The sequence below is a fragment of the Anarhichas minor genome, unplaced genomic scaffold, assembly GCF_050575085.1.
Source record: "Anarhichas minor isolate MPS153535 unplaced genomic scaffold, ASM5057508v1 ptg000051l, whole genome shotgun sequence".
In the NCBI taxonomy this organism is placed as follows: Eukaryota; Metazoa; Chordata; class Actinopteri; order Perciformes; family Anarhichadidae; genus Anarhichas; species Anarhichas minor.
Window position 1 is genome coordinate 5,035,959 of NW_027466497.1, and position 20,160 is coordinate 5,056,118.

General features: G+C 40.7%; 1 protein-coding gene across 2 annotated transcripts in view; it reads right to left on the bottom strand.

The window, feature by feature from the left end:
- Window positions 1–20,160, bottom strand: part of trappc9 (trafficking protein particle complex subunit 9) — a 147,359-nt gene that overhangs the window by 1,735 nt on the left and 125,464 nt on the right. For both annotated transcript variants that reach the window (XM_076112819.1, XM_076112818.1), the window contains one exon: window positions 640–863. In XM_076112819.1, coding sequence (XP_075968934.1) covers window positions 640–863 — 224 coding nt within the window. The remainder of the gene's footprint in view (window positions 1–639; window positions 864–20,160) is intronic.

The following is a 20,160-nucleotide window of genomic DNA, read 5'->3' on the forward strand; positions in this document are numbered from 1 at the left end:
CTTATTTTGCTTAGCAGGCTTTATTTCAAGTTTTGAAGTCGCATTATACAGCGACTTGAAATATGCTTGAGTTATGTAATCCAACAAAGAAATAGTCCCAGAGGTACATCAATGTGTATACTGTATAATTTGGTTAAGAATAAAGGCAGCCAGAATTAAGTGACTGAAGGAAACCGTAAACTTCAGCAAGTTCATGAAAGGGAGGTAAAAAAACACCTAATTTACACATTTAAAATGTTTCTTTGTTGTTGTTATGCCTCAGATCATGGTGTTTCAAATCCTTAAATAGGCACAGAGCATTGTCATCAGTTATATCAAATATTCAAGGTTTGGTTTAAATGGGCTAAATTGTGCAAGAAAAGCTGTTTCAGCCATTATGTGTCACAAGTAAAGCCAATCTATTGCTGTTACTACTGGTGGCATTATTGCAGCAACACTTTAAGTATTTAGCATCTTTGAGGAGTATTTAAACATTTCATAATATAACGTAGTTATAGTGAATGACAATATAGTAAAACAAACTAGTAATAATATAATATATGTCTTCATAGGAGAGGTTATATTTGATGACAAATACTGTACATTAACAGAGTTGAAATGACGCTATGACGTCTGTGTAGTACTCCAGTCCCCACTGACCGTGTCAATGTAGAAGGTGTTGGAGCCGATGAAGGTGACCGCCTCCCCCAAATCGTAGTTCTGGACTCCGTTCTGGTAGTCCTGATATGGCACCACAGTCAGAGCCAGGGGTCCCACTGAGTTCTTGCTCCGATTGGTCAGTTGTACCTCCAGGGTCACAGCGTCACCCGCTTTACAGTCGGCAATGACATCGCAGTCACACGGCTTCCCATTCACCAACACATCTGGAAACGGACCACAAAGGAAAGGGGATTAGCGGACCCGGAGGGGACGGCTCTTTTGTCCAACATTCTTCACAAAAATGGAACTCTGAAGAATTTGGCAGAAGTCAGAATGACTTTTTCAAACCAACATTTAAATCTCCACGTCATTCACAGGACTCACATCCAATCTCCATTTCCTTTGTATTCACCAAAACCCGACCCAACCATCTGACGGCCCATCATAAGGTTTCTGATGGAGCATCGATGGGCTTTGTTTTTCCCAAAATACATTTTATTGACATCAGTGGAGAGTGTGGGTATTAAACTGGATTCCCTCCTGATAATCTCATCATGCATGTTAAGAAAGGATTGTTGGAACAATCCCAATGTGCCACACACACACACACACACACACACCAAGTACATTCTTCCCTCTCTCCTGTCACAACCAACCAAGGCACACTGAGTGAGTGCAATTCAATTGTGCTAATGTGTGGCGAGTCACTCCTGATGTGGCCCCTATTTGGCTAAGGTACAGAGGGAGACACGATGATTTGTTTTGAACAACGAGCTCAGTGAACTGAGCTCCAGCACGCTCCTGGGAGGAGAGGGCTGACTCCAAACATCGGGGAATTCAGGGGCGCCCGAAGAGATCGCCCGAGTAATGACTCCCCCGAGAATAACGGCGGCCTACACATACAAACACAGGCGCGTGCTTAAGCCGGTTGTCATACGCTTTCTAGTGTCACGCCCGCAGCTGTGATAAACACAGCGAGTCAGAGCGGCTGAGCCTGCGTGACAGCCTGATGAAAGAGCCGAGCTGCGTTGGGTGCCGCCGGTGTGCCGATCTGTTGCATACGGCGAGAGGGTGGGGGTCGAGTGGGGTGTATGAAGATAGACAGACCATCCAGCAGGAGGGAGGTGCTGAGGGGGGAGGGTGGGTGGTGTGGGCGGCTGAGGCCATGCTGTCACAGTCAGTGAGAGAGCCCCGGGGAGGCTGGAGCTACAGGAGGGTGACATTCAGCTCCACATCTGTATTAAAAACCCACTTCACTCAACCAGCAGCACTCACGCTCAGGAGTGTTTTTTTTGTTTTTTTAAACTAGATTTGGAATGATGCATCAGTTTGTTGACACTGGCCTTTATCAAGAGTTTACAGTATTTATTACACTACCTTTATTTCATGAGAGTAGGCTATCGACTTAAATGTGTCCATAGCAAAGAATGTTAAAGACGCTCAGGTCAGGTCTTGTTTACATGTTCTTTGATCACACATTTTCTGATTCAAATAAAAAGGTGTAAAATCTGCATGTTGCTCTTATTTGGTCGCTGGTGGTAAGCCGACATTAAACCCTGCTATGATTTGAGAAGTTTGATTTTGTGTTTATAATCCTCAAAGTAAGTTACAGCTAAATCTTTCGAAGTCGGTATGAAAACTAAGGTGTATTCTGATACAAGTATATATATTTAAAAAAAAAATGTAATTATAACCCGCCTTGTACATGAGCCATGAGATAACAATACTGTAAATTGGATATCGTACAGCATCCACATTAACATGCTCCTTTTTTTACTGCGATTCGTAAATTATCAAGTGACACGTGATAGCAATAATAATAGTAGTCATTCATTTTCATTTCAAGTGAATTAAATTGCACATTCATTATATATAACTGCGGAGAGTTGTGCATCTATGTCCATTGAAAGTTGAGAATATATTTACGTTTCAATCTTCACTGTTGGCTTTGACACAATACAAATGTAAAAAGGCTACAAAGAATTCAAACCGGAGCGAGAGCCATAGTGAATATGAGGGTCCTTAATATATTATATTCAGCTTCTTTTGCACAGGTAAAGAACAAGCTAATAGAATATGCAGATTGTTAACATTGTTGCTGTGTCGGCTTGTTGTGGAAGATTTCTATGTTAATCGGGAGAAGAGAGTTTTTGTTCACAAATCAATAATAAAGTCTTCAGAAGATTCAAAGCTGTCTTGTTCTGTTTATTCGCTTGCAAGGGAAGAGTATACAACAGAGTACGTATTCAGCAGTCTGTGGTAAAAACTTCACAATATGTGACACACAGGCTCCTTTATTTATACAGCAACAAGTTAGATTCAAAGTGCAGCACCCACGAGGGCTTGTCTGCTGTATCCAGCTGATTTTTCACAGCTTCGATACATTCAAGGTAACATGAGGTGTTTTCAACCACCAGTTCTGATTACTGCTTAGTCTGCACTTCCTATACTCCATGTAAGGAACAAGTTGTTCTGCCACTCTGCAAGTCGTTTTTGCTACTTTTTCAGTAGCCATTTTCCTCAATAGATGACACGTAACTTTTCGAGTTCACTGCGAGGACACAAAGTTCAAATTCATATTTTACCATTACAGGCTCCAATTCATTTTCTTTTGCCCAGAAGTTTTTTTGTTGCTTTTTTTGCTGAGCTGACAGCAGGAACTTGTTGGGCCAAACTGACTGGCTGAGATCCAATCACAATGCGAGCCAGAGCACCTCCAGACACAGTTGCATTCTGCATGCATTTACACCTCATAACGTCATGGTTTTAATAAAGTCATGGTCTGTACAGGCCTTTTATCTACCGCTGTTCACACTGTATGAAAGAGTAAAGTAAATCGGGTTAGCCATGTGGCTACATAAATAACTAGCGTTGACGTTTCAAGAGCGAATCTAGTTGTTTTGCCATTTTAATTGTAGTCCAAACATCATTTCATTCACCTCTTTCCGCTGTGCATATGGAAACGTGTGGATTTTTGCTTTCACTGGAAGACCACTGGTGATGGTGTATTGAGACACCCGTGCACATACACAAACACATATATATATATATATACATACATACAACACAATCGTTTCACAGCCAGTGACGCTGAGCCCATAGTGACACCTTAGCAAGTAGTTATATTTAGTTTGTTCAAAGTCTTGTTGCTAGGAGATGTGCAAATTATAGGTAGCCTACATTGGCTGTAAAACTGGAAATAAATTCTTTCACATTAAAGGGAACAAAAGAGAATTGTTAGTCTGTAATGAGCTGATGAACTCCCACACACGAGCCTCAGTCACACACACCCACAGCCTGAACATTTGCTACAGAGTTTCTCTGCTATGCTGGATTGTGTATCAGCACCGAGGCAATCAACTGATTTAGATAACAAACATGCAGCAGTGGGAAGAAACAATGAGCCAATCTACTGAGGAAAACTGCAAAAATACATGTAATTGTGTTTAATAATACTTATTAGGAAAACAAAATGAATTGCACTGATGAGAGGAGATGGTACTGGCTAACATTTCCGTTTCAGACAACTCGTCCGTTACGTAACGCTCAAGACAAATAAGCCAACTAAGAATGGAAACATCAAGGTTTCTGATTGGCTGCGGTTCTCTCGGGAGTCTTTGCGTCTCTCCAGAGAGGAAGCTAAAGATTATGACAAAACACTGCTTTTTAAAAGCATCTAGTGTTTGTTTGCCGTTGTGCAGAGCTGAGAGCTGAGTGCTGCTGCACCGGTGCTCTCTTACCTCAACCGTGCCTCTGGTAAATAGGTATTATAGTATGATACCCAGGAATGTAGTGTCCCCAGAGGCTGACTAGGTATAGGTTACATCCCTCAGGCATATGGAGGGAAATAGTAAGTGCTGACATGTAACAAAAATGGATTATTATATTTAGACCACAGGCCTGTATTTCTAGTTCACAACGAATCAAACATACATCACAAACTCATCTTGCTTCTATACAAATGGAAACAGATGAAATATTTCTGTTGCATAATTTTTCTTATTTTAAACTAGACAGAGAAAAGTAAACTTGGCTAGTTTTCTATTCAAAAAAAGACCAGTTTATCTCACATTTATTTGAATATTATAATAGTGCTCGACGCCCTCCCTCCGGTTCACCCTCAGGAAAACACTGTTAGCTCTGTCTGCAGTTTAACACTGTTAGCTGCGAGCCGCCGGCTCAGCCCGTACCATGTTGAGAGCCGTGTGGAGGCACTTGATATGCTCTGAAATTCAAATTGGCACCTTTAATGTTGTGAATGTCGTATAGAGAACCTTTAATATTACAATCATTATTCAAATATAATCATGACATTCAAAAGTGGCATTACATTTCTTTAGAACAGCCAGTTATTCAAATGACAAACTGCTGGTAAGTCATGTCTGACAACGTTTTGACAGACTGACGGCCTCTAATAATAAAGTCGACAGGCCTGTAATGTAGCTGCTTAAGCTAACGTTAGCTTCACAGACTGACAGGAAAAGCTAGTTCCAAGCTTTAAATCCTAGAGGTCTCAATGCAGAGATCTTAAGGTGAATACAAAACAATGATACAGTATGATGTGCTTCAGAGTTTAACTGAGCGTTTCCGATCATTCTTCCCACGACTGCCTTGCTACCTGTTAGCTCCCTGCTAGCTATCTGACGTGAGGTGGTCTTATGTAGTAAGAGACTCACTTCTCTGTTTGTCTTCTATGAACATCAGAAAGACAGAGCCCAAACATCAAAGATGATACAGAATGTTCCTTCCTACACAAAACACTGACGTTAATTAACGACGGCTGAGTTAATTTGCTGCTGTTGGTTGTTGTTACATCCTGTCAAAAAAGAAGATGCTCCTCCTAGCCGCAATTTGTTTAAAGGAACACTGTCTGCAACTACAAAGAGGATGCATCATTGAAATGAGCTGGATGGAGGAAGGAAAGCTGGAGAGGAGAATAGTAAAGAGGTAAGTGAGCTGCAGAGGAGCAGTTTGGCACGTTAGAAGAATTGTAGATAAAACCGGAAACAAAATACCGTATAGGTAAAGGTCAGCAGGATTTTGAGGGAGAAATATCACTGCGACAAAATGCTGGTCCAACAAGTCCTGCACGAGCAACAGGTGCATCACAGGGTGAGCCTAAAACCGACTTGAGACTCCAGTCAGCTCCTTTTTAATGCATTGATTTGCTGTGTTGTGACGGGGTCATTAATAAAGTGTAAGGAATGAGAGGAATCCATCCGTTTATTAATGTCCTGCCTGAGCTAATGTGCAGGTACAGCACTTACAGCATGTTACATAACACGTGCAGCTGGGTTTTGTTTTCACATTAGCACGCGCTCAGCTCTGCCCAGATGATGATGATGCTGGAGTCTGCAGAGGCAAAGCGCTGCGGCAGGCGTCGCCACAGCAACCAGGAGATAAACAGAGCGAGAAAGATAGACGAACCCCCTCCCTCCTGTATGAAGTATGAAAGCCACAGATCACCCCACGGCTCGGAGATTAAACAAACCTCTCCCGCCCCTCTCCGTATCGCTGTCACCCGTGAAGATAAAGATGACGACCGTCACTCGGAGATTTGTTACCGTTTACAAGATTATGCCGCGCTTCACACGCGGTGTCGATTCAGCTCATTGAGATTCACTCACAAACGCGTGCAGGACGAGGAGCAATCAGACAAACGACACGCAAACAAATATAGACGTCACGTTCATCGCACCTCGTGTAGAATGGCATTTCTGAAATGTGTGTTTAGGAAATGCTTATTAAACACAGGGGGGGGTGTTACTCTGTTGCTGCAGAATAGATTACATCATCAATATGATATTATTTAGCGGCCGTGGCTAAGTGGAGAGCAGGGCCGTCCTTCAATCAGAGGATCGGCGGTTCGATCCCCGGCTCCACTAGTTGCATGTCGATGTGTCCTTGAGCAAGACACTTAACCTCTAAAATTGCTCCCGTAGCTGTGCCTACGGTGTGATAGCACCTGAATTGTAAGTCGCTTTGGATAAAAGCGTCTGCTAAATGACTGTAATGTAAATGTACATTTAGTGCAGTTCTATGTGTGTGTGTTTGTGGAAAGGCATATTGTTTTTGTACAAATGGCATCTGCGCAACGCTCCAAGTTTTACTCTGGTGGACTTTCAGGCGACTATCGCCTCGGCAGGCGGTGGTCACTTGCCTAGCGAAGTAACGAGGTTGTAATCCTCTTTTGCAATAGAGACCTGACCAAGAGGGCAGCGTTAAAAGCTGCGGACAAAACAATATAAAACCACACAAGAGACAAAACATTAAAAAAATAAATGTTGCTAAAGTACTGATGAACCTGAGACCTTGCCATTGTTTAAATTATTCCAAAATTCTACAATAAAAACTCATTGTGAAGACTATTCAAAGTGGCTAGAGCAGAAAACCATAAGATAGAACCATAATTTCTGTCCCATCTCTGTCTGTACATTATGGACAAACAGGTATATGTCATGTGAGCTGAGATAATAATTACATGACCCTAGTTTGCCCAAAATGGCTTTTTAAATAAAAACCAAAGACTCAATCACCGTGTGGATGGAGATGGGCCTAAAGGTACAATAGTGTGATTTTAAATTGGTTGCAAATCAAAATGTGCTGATGAATAAAGTCCATGTGGAGACAGGAAGCTGATGAATTCATATACAACATCATCAACAACTGGCTAAACGTTGCTTCTCCTTGCAACAGGACTTGTCTAAAATGAAGATACATCTTTAACAATAGAATTGTCTCCATTGATAGAATACAACCACTACTAAAGTAGTAGAAGTGTCTTTTCCTTCAGGATGAACATTAACAAAGAGTTGTGCTCCGCCCAGAGGACCAGGTCATCGGGGTTCAACAGCTCATCACGACCAGCGGTCGCTATCCAGGCAGGGTCATTGATGAACGCTTCGATGGACCCGGAGGTTTAAAAGGTGTGCTGCAGTAAGTCCTCTGATATCCCTCTAAGTCAACTTCCCCTTCTATAATTATCTTAAACATTTACAGATTCCATCTGCTTTGACAAAAAGAAGCCAGGAACATGTTTGGATACACTTACTCGAGGCAACATTTACACATTTATCAGTTTGGACCAGGAGCCATAAGCATCTTTAACTGTAGAGTTGTATTCATTGTGGACTGCTCTGTGGCAACATATGCAGTCTAATAGATAGTAAATTGGTGGAGGCAATATAAATCAACCATCAATTTGCAGACAAAACTTCTGTCATTGCAGCATCTTTCTAAAAGGTCTGTGTAATCGCTGTCCATCTGTGCCTCTCGTTGAAATCCAGCACTGTGTTTAATTATGTCACTGTTAGCGGGACATATTTAAGAAGCTTCACCCCAAACAAGCAGGTCTGCTCGGGTGCTATAATTTCAATCAGCAGCGAGCAGCAGCCTGTGGCAGAAAGATTGGGGGTTATGTAGCAGCAACAGTCTATAAGCTGGGTGGACTAATATTGGCTCATCTCCACACAGGACACCTAACTGAGCAGAGCTGCTTGCAGCCACAGTGTACACATTCATCGCTGCTCTGTGAGCATCATGGCCACGGGAGCAGCAGCATTACTCATCCAAACATTCAACATTGCTTTCATTCCCCACTGCTGGCTACGTGCCTTATGTTTACTCAAATAACACTTCTCTCTCTCTCTCTCTCCCTTTTTTCCACCTTTTATTTCTCTGTTTTCCTCCACAAGAACAGGAGCGTGCTCTGCTGGCTAACTGTTTGGATGGCGGTGCCCAAGGTTATCATTGTTTAGCATCGTTATCCTTCACTCCCGGCTGCACTCAGCCAGGCTTTTAAAAGCAGGCAGAATGCTTTGAGAATGTAGGGATTAAGATGCTTACGCACACTTACTGAGGTGTTTAATAATTCAATTTATTGTTACTTGTCTTACTACGACAAGTGGGAAGACAAGCACTGTGTGGTGCTCTAAAATAGATCTGCAGAGACTCTTCGATAAGTGAGAATAGGAATATAATAAAAGAATAGAAATATAGGCCAACACAATAACTACATCTGTGTCATTTTGAATGTGAAAGCTAATTTCTATCCATAAAGAGGTTTTTGGAAATGTGTTGCAAGCTGCCAAGTGCAACTGATTCATTCTCCATGTTCGTACTGATAGATGCCAGTTGCTTAATTTATTGTTCAAAGGGGAACTCTACCCGTATGTTTGGTGCAGGTGGTGGGGTCAGTATGTTCCACCAAAGTGCTTGTTGGATCATCAAACAGTGTCTGAACCCCACCCCCCCACCAGCACGCCCACTTCACACAGGTGTGTGAAGGTAAAACAAGTTGCATGTTTAAACTTCTCTCTCAAACTTTATATTGTTATTCTTCACACCACTTCCACCACTTCCCAAAAGAAATGAGTCCAACGATACAAACTGTTTTAAGGAGAGACTGACTGGAGGTGTATCGTTATGCAGACGACACGATGACTTACTATGTCAGACCAACCACGGCATATGAACCTCAAACAACTTCATTACAAGGGCACCGAGGCCTTAATGTGTTCCGCTGTGTATAACGCTGTTTAATGAGCAGCTGTGTGTGTAAAACAATAGCAGGTGAGTCTATGTTTACATTTGACTTCTTGCCTGTAAATGTCTTCGGGAGATTTCATCTGCAATGTCTCCTTATTTTCATCCTCCAGTGAAGAAATGCTGGAGGAGTGTGGCGAGAAGAAGAGGGCGATATAATGCAGCATGCTGCAGGCACATAGTTCACACTTCAGCAAACACAGCGACCTGAACATCACCTCAAGCATTCTGTCTGCACTGAACTGTGAGTGTGGCTGATCAGGAAAAAACAACAACACTGCAAGCCTAGTATCCTCGCTATAAAGCAACTTCCCAAAATAGAATAAATCAATAGTCTGAGGGAGCACAAGTGTGGTGGCTGGATGCCATTCCACTTTAATGGCCCCATGCTGTGATGGCAGTCTTGGCTTGGGGCCTCCCACTGTGCAGGCATGTAATTCTACTATTTTTCCAAACTATACATACATACATACATATTCAATATTCCTTTCAGAACTGAGGAATGTCTGTTATATCTGAGTCAGAAAATCAATCTGAGGATTCATTCATCCAGACTCAAAACTCAAATCTTCACTTGACAATTGACCTGGCCTCAGTAGTCGCTACAGTAGATCAGAAGACTTTGAATGCTGATGATTCTGTACTGCACTTGTGCGTTTGAACTGAAAAGATGAGCTCGCATCGGCTTAGACACTTTGTGCTGTTACATTGTGTTTTGACTGCTAGTCGCCTCTCACTTTTTGTAAAACTCTCACAAAGTTCTTGACCTGCTGCCAGATCTATGTGTGTCTAAAGCAGAATGTAGAGGCAACCCACAACTCTGTTGTGTGGCATCCACAGCACATCCAAACACAAAGCAAAAGAGAAAATAGATGAGACGCGAACCGCTTTTGGAACACTCTCAGAGGACTCCAAAGCGACCGTACAGTACAGTACAGTGCATAGAAACAATGGTGCAGAGTTACAGACAACAAATGCACCTGTGTTGCGAAAGTCAATAATGTGAAATCAATGCTCCCTAGTACAGTGTGTCTAACAGCTGTTCTGAACAACAGTCAAGCTATGTCACAAAGTGCATTGTGCACTTTACAACGTATGTAACCATTCTGCTTGTATATTGCCACTAAAACCTTTTTAAAAGCACTTAAAAGAGTGCTAAATATTATATTAACATTAAAATATTGCAATAATGGTAAAGAAAAGGTTGCCAGTTGGTCAGTTTAAGCAGCAGATCCAGAAATACCTTTTAATAAAAAAATTTAAAAATCAATTTATTCGTCTTCCTTGTCAAAACTTGCCGCCTACATTGCCCAAAATGCAACTCTCACTTGATTCACCCAACAGTACAGATTCTGATGCAGCTCCCCCTTTATACATCTTTTTCTAAAAGTGATCTTCAGCATGTTCTACCTGACCACGTGTTTTTCTGTTTAGTTTCCTGCTTCAGCGAGTAAATACCTTCAGCAAAAGTCTGAAGTCACAACTGAGGCTGAGAAACCAAACCCATCCTCAGATATCATATATTGTAGATCATGTCAAACCATTATTCTACTGTACACATTCACAGTATTCTTGCCATTATTCTGATAAACTTCTGATAAACTTTCATTCACACACCCATAATAGGCATAACAGGTGGTGAGCAGATAGTAGCTTGTGCTATAACACCGTAAGATTATTGGTTGCATGTAAAGAAAACCGCAGTCCTTTCATACGCTGCTGCTTCCTGCGTTCCTACGAGATAAAATCAATGTCTATTCTATCAAAAAAGACAGATTAGATCTAAAACACAATAGTTATTTAGATTACATCCCAAAGAGGTCGATAACGAAGTTTGGTATTATCATTGTGTTTACTCACAAACATCGCTTTCTATGGTTTGTGGGTTTTTTATGGTTCAATTACATTTTCTAGATTATTTCCTCTGAACTCAGATCTATCTACTTATGTGTAAAACTGGACAACTCCCGGGCCTTTTGAGTACTTGAAATACATGAAGCCTGCTATCAGTACAAGAGCATTATGTCATGCACTAAAAACAGCCCTTTGATCTATAAAAGAATAATAAAAAAAAGGCTATATACAGGATAAAAAAATGGATTCACAAATCACGCTACATCTACTTAAGCAGTAGGAAATAACTACTTGCCAGAACTCATACGTTTGCAGGTTATAATACAATTGTTTTAACAGTAGGGTTAGTTATAAGTCTAAGTCAAAACGATTCGTCCTCTGGGGACCATGAATGTACAAAATGTCATGGCAATCCACCCAACATCTGTTGAGATATTCCAGTCTGGAACAACCAAACGGCCGAGCGTCCGACATTGTTGTCCATAGAGTCCTATGGATCCAGCAGTCTGTGCGTGTTTTATATTAACATGTTGTGAATGTATTGTTGGAGCGCCAATGCTTTTTGAATTCTTATTCCTCCTCTGCATGTGTCAACAGTAAGCATGCTAACACATAAGCAGAAGGTGAGCTATGGCCTTTGCCAATCCTTCGAATGTGCTTTACTGCCCACACATTCACCTGCAACCAAACACCATTCAACTGTAGTGGTCCAATTGTTCCATTTTACAAATGTAATTTAAAAAAAACACTCTTGGTTGCTGCCTCCAGTTTGGGATTAATGTCAGAACAATTTGAATAAATTATGTTTGATCAAGAACACAGCACATACAGATGTGCTCGCCTGCTGGAGGGACAACAATTAAATAACAGAGAAGATGTATGCTCTCCTTACCACAGAGGGATTTGCATGATAAATGGTACAATAGCGACTCGTGGCTTCTTTGACCTTCCCAACAATATATTCCCAATTTCTGCTGAATCTTAAGAAAAGTATATTGTAACAAATGCAAAAAAGTTTCAACAAAAAAAACTGATAGTAAGTGACTTTATGTAATTGTATACTCCTATATTCCCATGGAGGCTTGAAGCTCATGGATTCTGCAGCTACTGGTCCATGTCTGAGGCCAAGCTGGACAGGAGATGAGTGTTCAGTAGGCCCGCGTCCTGAGCGTTTACAGGCAAATCTCTGTTCATCACAATATGGATGGAAAATAATTAGGGCCATCTTCCCCCAGCAGACGTCGATAGCCTGGGTGTTGAAGCAGGAAAAAACAGCTGCCGCAATAAATCTGATCTGATAATCCTGTATGCTGATCTGAAGACAACCAGAAAATAAAATCATTTAATATATATATATATATATATACACACACACACTCTGACTGGAACGATATAAAGGGGGCTGGGAGTAGTGCCACAAACAACAATGCAATTACAAAGTTGTGCTTTTATTGACGTGGGCCACTGTCACAGCACATAAAGTCACTCATCTGTGTATTGTCAATCCAGCTACTCCAGGAGATGTCTGCAGTTAAAACAATGACATAATTGATTTGGACAGATAGACGTCACTGTTCATTCACATAAAATGAGTAAAGTATTCACATCCTCATTTATAAACCTTCACCGGAAGAGTTCAGACATTTTGGGAAATACAATAAACTGCTCTCTTGCTGAGGGGTAGATGAGAAGATAAAATTCTCTCATATTTCCGTTGGATATAGTGCTAAAATATGAGAGTGGTATCGAGCTTCTCATCTCAAGAGAGCGAATGAGCATATTTCATAAAAATGGCCCATTTTGTTCTTTAACATATACCCAACATCACGTATTCATCTCAGTCGTAGAAGGCTAACGAAGACCAAGTCTGGGTTAATTTCTCCTTCATCATGTTAATCTGGTATCTCCTCCATGTCTACTGGGAGAAACATCTCTCCACGGATGCCTTCAAGCACTTCTTTTCCTTTCCTCTCATTTTGTAAAACACGTCTGAACATCACACTCTTCGACATACAGTAATGCGGTTCCCAGTGAAATCTGTGATTGCAGCTCTGCGCACATCACATCTGATTACATCTGGATTACTTATTTTCTTTCTTGAATGGCAATTTTTTGATCATTATAATTAATTGGCTGCTATCTTGCTGGTGTAGGGATGGACTGGCAGATATTCCTGGGATGTACGGAGCCTCATTTGGTTTGAGAAATATTACAACTGGCCTGACCAGCAGTCAGCAGGGAGCACTACTACTACACATACGACAAGTAATTAAAGCTAATTACAATAAAGATAACAGTTTACAGTACATAACTATCTCACAATTGTTTGATTATTTACGTTAATGTGCAAAATAATTGGATAAGCTAAACAAACAATACATGTTGTATCGGACAATAATAGGAAGAGTGCATTGGCAAGAACACGTTTATTCTTATTTTACAGTTTATTCTTAATTTTGTTGTTAAGAAAAGTCCTTGGAAAAGTCAACATAATTTAGTAGCATTAGCAGTGCATATAAAATAACACACATAAAAAAAATAAATGCAGGTGACCGGATTCACTTCAGAAGGGAGAGTGTGTGACGCTGTGCATTAAATAACCGAGTGCTCCACCGTCACTTTCTCTCTCTCACACGTTACCCTACGAGGTAATATTAAACATGTGGATTGCATATAAACTGCTAAATTCCATATTCCCATGCCAGTCGTCTTACTGTAAACATCAAAGTGTGCTCGCTGCGTGGCGCTTTTACTCGTTTAGCGTTGAAGTGTTTATGTATTTTAAAAGGCCATGATGCTTTTTAAAATAGAGAAACAATTAAAAAAATAATAAATGATACAAATATAATGTAATTTAAACTATAGAATTAGAAATAACCCAATGAACCAAATGTGCTCTTAAGTGCGAGTACATTCTGTTCCCACGTGACAACAAATGCCAAAGAACACATTAGTGAAAGCCAGAAGAAATGTCTTTCAGTTGGTGAATTAGGCACAATATATATACAATGTGGGGAGGACTGTGCTCTGGAAACAAACAAAGAGAAGCACAACAACAAACGGTTGTAAAATGCCGCACTTGAGCAGTGCGTTGCCTGAGAATGGTCTCAATGGAGAACAAAGCCTGTTTAGCCGTCAAATATTTGCTCACCGGGATGGCATGGCACTCGATAGTGCCGGGGCCTCGCTGCCCTGTAAAGTATCCACCCTATCCTCCTCCGACATAATCCCCAAGAATGGAAAACCAAACAAGGCCACCGTACAATAGCCTGCTGGAACAACATCAACAGATGGTGGAGGTGCTTGTTTGAGGAGGACAGATTCAGAGTGGGGGAGTGGGAGGAGGCGGCCGCGACTGTTTTGACTCATCTCCAGAAAAATCATTAGTCACAAGTCATTGGCAAGCCTCCCCTGAGAGATTTACTGTAGTGTGGTCTAAACATGGCTGCTGTCATATGCCGCGCTGCACACTTACCCCCATGTCCCTGCCTCATTACTCTGCTCTGCCTCTTCTCTTAATATGTTCCAACCCTAATTATGCAAATAAATCCACTTCACCTTCCACATTAAAACTCTCTGATATGTGTAGCATACCTTCAGGCGCGGTAGTGGAATTCCTGTCCGAGTCACAACCTCGAAGCCACTTGATGACAAGCGAGAAAGGATAGTGCCGCTGTTGTTTTGCTGACATCGAGATTGATCTTTGTTTGATGAGGCAAAAACCTCCCCTGACATGATTAGCTTTCATGAGATTTACCTTTAAAAAGAGACATTCCTTGTGACTATGTACGATTCTTAATCCATACACGATGGGATAAGATGCGAGCACTGGAAGAGGATAAAACAAGTAAGAAACAAGTCAGGGGGAAATCAAATATATGACTGGACCATGCTTGGTCAATGGTGGAAACAAACTTCAAGCCGCTAAAGATCAAAGTTTCTACAGTTACAAATTGCTGTTAGAACTATGATTTGTCTGACGAAAGGCAGGGGAAGCAGTTTCCCATTCCACCTCGTCTTTGTGTTTCAAGCTGGCGATCATGTGGGAGGTTGAAAGCTGTAAAACACAAAAAAAAACTAAAAATGCTCCTGATACATGCAGCAGTGACTAGAAGAGGATTTCCCAGGCATGAACCAAAGGGTTGCTGCTGAAGGGAATGTCATTTTCTTATGTAAAAAAAGAGGAGCGCAACAAAGCCCTGCCTTCACACCCACACTCACTCTGCCGCTGCACGGTGTTCCTGATGCTGTTTTTTGTGCGCGTGTCTTGAGGAGATAATACGACACACAGACACACTGTGGGGTACAGTACATTTATGTGGCAATTATGTCCGAGACAAATTACCCCTGCGGCACTTACGGAGTCTAGAACTGTCTACTTATACTGCAAATTGTCTATTAGGGAAAACGTACAGCACAGGAAGTTTATGTAACAAACTAATTGTTGTATTTGAAGTGCGAAAGAGAGCAGTTGGAGAGAGGGATAGCAAGGAATGCTGGGTTTAATTATCATATTCATGATTAAATCATTAAAAAAGAAAATGGAATAATTAATTTTCATTATATGGCAAGGGGAAATACTCATTTCAGGAAAATCGAAATCAGTGCACAGTAGAGCCCGCCTGGATTTCTAAAGGAAAATCCTACACATGTGACTCAGATAAGTACTCAGCAGGATATCTCACAGCTGAAAAAAATAAACACCTCAATGCTCTCTGGTGAATAAACAACGATATCAAATGTATCTTTCTGTAAAGCAGTTTTCTTGTAAATTATCTATATTCGCAATTCCAAAACACTTTCAGTAAACTAGTATAGGCTAATGTGTCTCACACACATGTATGTTAAACTGGTGTTATCATTGGCATCATTTAATGCTTTAGTTAAACAGATACAATAGAAATAAACTCATTTGATTCCGTGGGTAGTGGTCATGGTGTATGTGTGATAATGCTCTCAGAGATCCCGATATAGAATAAATGCACCCGGCCAGTCCGTTATTGGTACTCGTTAACAAGCTAGCTGACTTTTAAGAATCACACTCAACCACATAGATGAAGCACAATTTTCAAGGCGTAAAATGCACCACTTTGTGGGTGAATTATCAGTGTGAAGCAGGAGCACTCAGGTAATGAGCCGTCAGTACTGCACTGGGGGGGGAGAAACAGGGTTATTATTCCCTCCGCAGAATGTATGGGAATCAATGCCTTTTGAAAAGTCACTTCAATCACCTGCAGGTGTATCAAGCATTCAACTCGGATTGATGAGGTAAAAACTAAGGCATGTCATTAAAAACTGGCTCTACCAGCCTTAATCCCAGATACACAGAGGTTCCCCAACTATTATTGGAAACACTCATTACCGGGGGAAAAAATACAACTTAAAAGGATGTTTAAGGGCTGTTTGTGTTGGATTAATACAATTGCCTTGAGTAGGTTTGATAAGGTTGGCTGTCCAGGGTTTTTAGTAAGGTAATGAATACGTGTGCTTGTGCCATCCTCTGTGCACCCAAAAGGTAAATCAGACAACACGTTTCAGCTCTCGTCTCTGTTGTGATCTTTTAGTAATGCTTCACTGCAGTTCTTCTAATGACTGCACTGTTGTATTTTAATACATTTTAATTACCAACCCTTCTCACAACACTGGAGAAGAAAGCACTTAATTTCAGATGTGAGCCAGCATACAAACAATGCTGATCAGCATCATGTGTGATTAAAGCTGAAGAGAATGTAAATCTTACAGAAACAAAAAACAGAAACGTCTCGTGCTCCTCTCACTGGGTGTTTCAGACCGGGTGTGCGGCGTTTAAGCAAGGACTGTCTTGGAAGAGGTCCAATGGGCCCATTAGTACTCTTCACAGCTCCAAACAATAGAAACAAACTGTATGGTAAGTGCAGCAAACATTACATCACTATTGATATCCAACTTGTTATATTAGACTAATTTAATAGAACTTTACTAATTTCCAGTTTATTTTAAATTACACTACAGAAATGAATAAACCCAACCCTCATTTTTATGAAATTATATAATAATATGGTGGAAAATGTGCTCTTCTTTCATCTAGGCATAAATGATACCTGAATTATTTTATTAGCATTTTACTTCAAGTAAAAAACAGATCAATTACATGTAGTGATAATAGACTACTTGGATATCTAAAATTACTTTTCATTTCTCTAATAATTAAATTCCAGAGTAGCATTATATTTAGCGATGACTGCTGTGTAGTGTTGCACAGAATGAAGAACAGCTGATAAGACACGACGGATACATAAAGCTGACCGCTCTCAGTCTCCCCTTTAGCGGCTGAGCAAGCTAACGTTATTGTTTCACAGAATAAAAGGACAGGCCTGTGCTCAGCTCTGAATGGACAAATTAAAACTTCTTCAAATATGAATGTGATTTACGTATATATTTGTGATGCAAGTAAAACTGAGGGATTCTGACTATTCTTTACTATCTGGTAGCATTAGCTGTCAGTCAGGTGAAGCCAAAGCGGAAGTGCCTTAAACTTGCATTCTTTCTAATGGCCATCAGGGGGCGACTCCTCTGGTCGCAAAAATAAGTATTTTTGTATAGAAGTTCATAAAAAAATTACCAGACTTCTCACTTGATTTATTACCTCAGTAAATATCGCAAACATGAGTTTATGGTCTCAATCGCTAGTCTCAAGTCTTCTTCAATACAGCATGATGTTCATTTTGTAAGTTATGGTTTATTTAGAGTCAAATAGACAACAAAGCAGGGTATGCTTTAGGGCGGGGCTACCTTGTGATTGACAGGTCTCTACCACAGCTTTGTACGGTCTGGCAGTTGCCTGAATTTTGTCTTATAATTTTGAGCATTTCAGAATGTGTTTTCAGTTCATGAAAGCTAATTGTAGCATATTCAGTGTTGGGTTGTAGTTAGCTCCACCCTCTCGTGTCACTTCTAGTTGCTTTGTTCCAAATATTGGAAGAACTAGCTTCACCTTTATCCCAGCCTGGTATCACAGTTCTCAAATCAGTGGAGTCAGCTTAATCCAGCCAATGTGAGTTTACTCAATGTGATTAATGGCGAAATAATGTGAATCCTCTCTAATAACTTGAAAAAGGTCAAAGGGAATTAACCTACGTTAAGCAATCCTAGCGTCTAAATTAAACCGCCCTGAACAGCATTACAACTCCGACCTGTCCGCCATCTATCACCCATATAAAGCAGGTTCCCACTTGCTCCATCAGTCCTCCATCTACCCTTTTTCTCTTCCTCCTCTCGTAGACCACTCAGTCAGCCAGGAGAACTCTTCACATCCTCCATGCCTCTCCACGATCCAAAATCCATCACTTCTCGGCTCTATTTTCCCCACGCATTAGGCATTGTTGGATGGTATCCATCTTCACAAGTTACCTGCCTCCCACCACTTTCTCATTCATTTTTATCCCTGAATTTATAACCCCATCTCTGTCCTCCTCCATCTCAGCATATCCCCTCAGTGTTCCTTCATTAGCACTGCCAGCTCCGCCACTACAATCTGTCTTTTCCATTCGTCATATATTGCCCTCTCAACGAAGCCCAGATTCTGCTACAGTTGGCAATTTTTTTTGCAAGCTGTTATGAGTGCTATTTTTATTCAAAAAACAAAGTTAAGAGTACTAAAAGCACTAATTTAAAGAACAGATGTCTTGGCTACTCATCTGATCAAATCAGATTATATTTGTAGAGAGCGGTAAACTGCAAAATGGTGTGTTTGTACTGCACTTCCATGAAACCTTGTGTTTATCCCAACTGAGGCTGCTGAAAAATTTGTAAAAAAAGGAAATCAAAGAAACAATCATACGATAATATTTGTAAAGTGAAACTCGTTCATTTAGTTTGGGAATGTAATATGGAAGAAATAATGAATGCTGGGGGCTATCAATTATCTGTATGGTAGATAAGTGAAGTAGAATAGCTCTACAGGCCATTGAGGAGGTCATCAACAGACAGCCATGGGAGTAATAAATGTCGCTAGGTTAATAAGAGTTTCAGACTAAGCCACACAGCAGTGATCCGCCTCATGCATTGCAGGACACATCCAGATCACAGATACAACATATTTCTATATAACTTGCAGCAAGTTTTCTTCTTGATGAAACAATCTGGTCCGTTCAAAAACATCCAACATGTTTGGAAATGTAAATTCCCATTACACCTTTAACTGACCCCTGCAGACATCATAATGCTAAGCTTGTATTGAACAGGGACCTTCTCATCCAGCTCTTTGTAATTACTAATGGAAATGGAAATTATAGCGGTGAAAAGTGAGTCAGACTACAACATCGTCTACACTGGGGAGGTAAAGTTAGAATCCTTCAGATTTTCATGAAATCAACCCTTATTTTTTAATACTTTTTATCTGCATATTTTCAGCAATACCCGCAATATATTTACATTCTCTAACTGCTTCACTGTGTAAAAGTTTCCATTGTTAGTGGTGGGGTCCGCCAACAGGAAACAATGCGGCATGTAATCCAGTGTTCCCATTTGCAGTCGTATCAGAGCTGTTTAAAGTAACTGCTCATGCAAACAGAACATTTCCAAGAGTCAAACGTAGCTGCTGTTACCATCAGAAACCACAAATGTTACGGAATCAACCAAAACTGAAATTATAAAGATTATAAAGAGAACCAAATACACATATAATCATTCAATTAACATCTTCAAAAAAGTAGCATTATACATGGTAATGTAATGCAAAATGTTATGATGTTGCAGTCAATCCAGACTAATTAGGGTCAATTTTCAGCTATCTGAGGCTACTTAGCGAGTTGAACAATAAATAGCTGCTAAACTGGAGTCAAAATTCCAAGTGCTGCCCTCGGCTGAGTGATGAAAGAATGATGATCAATGAATAAATCCCAAGGTCAATCTCAAAATGTATTATACAGTAGTGCTGTCAACTCTCATACCCTTGATGTTAAAACTTCAACAAACCCTTTTCCAGATCACAGTCATGGATAAAACCAATGCAAAACAATACTATCATCACAACACAAAAACACAAGCTGAATAACTCTCACCCGATCAAGTACCACGCAACATCAGGCTATTTGCTCGCCATCTGTGCGTAGACCAAAGTGGTGTTGCAGCAAATAGGAGCTT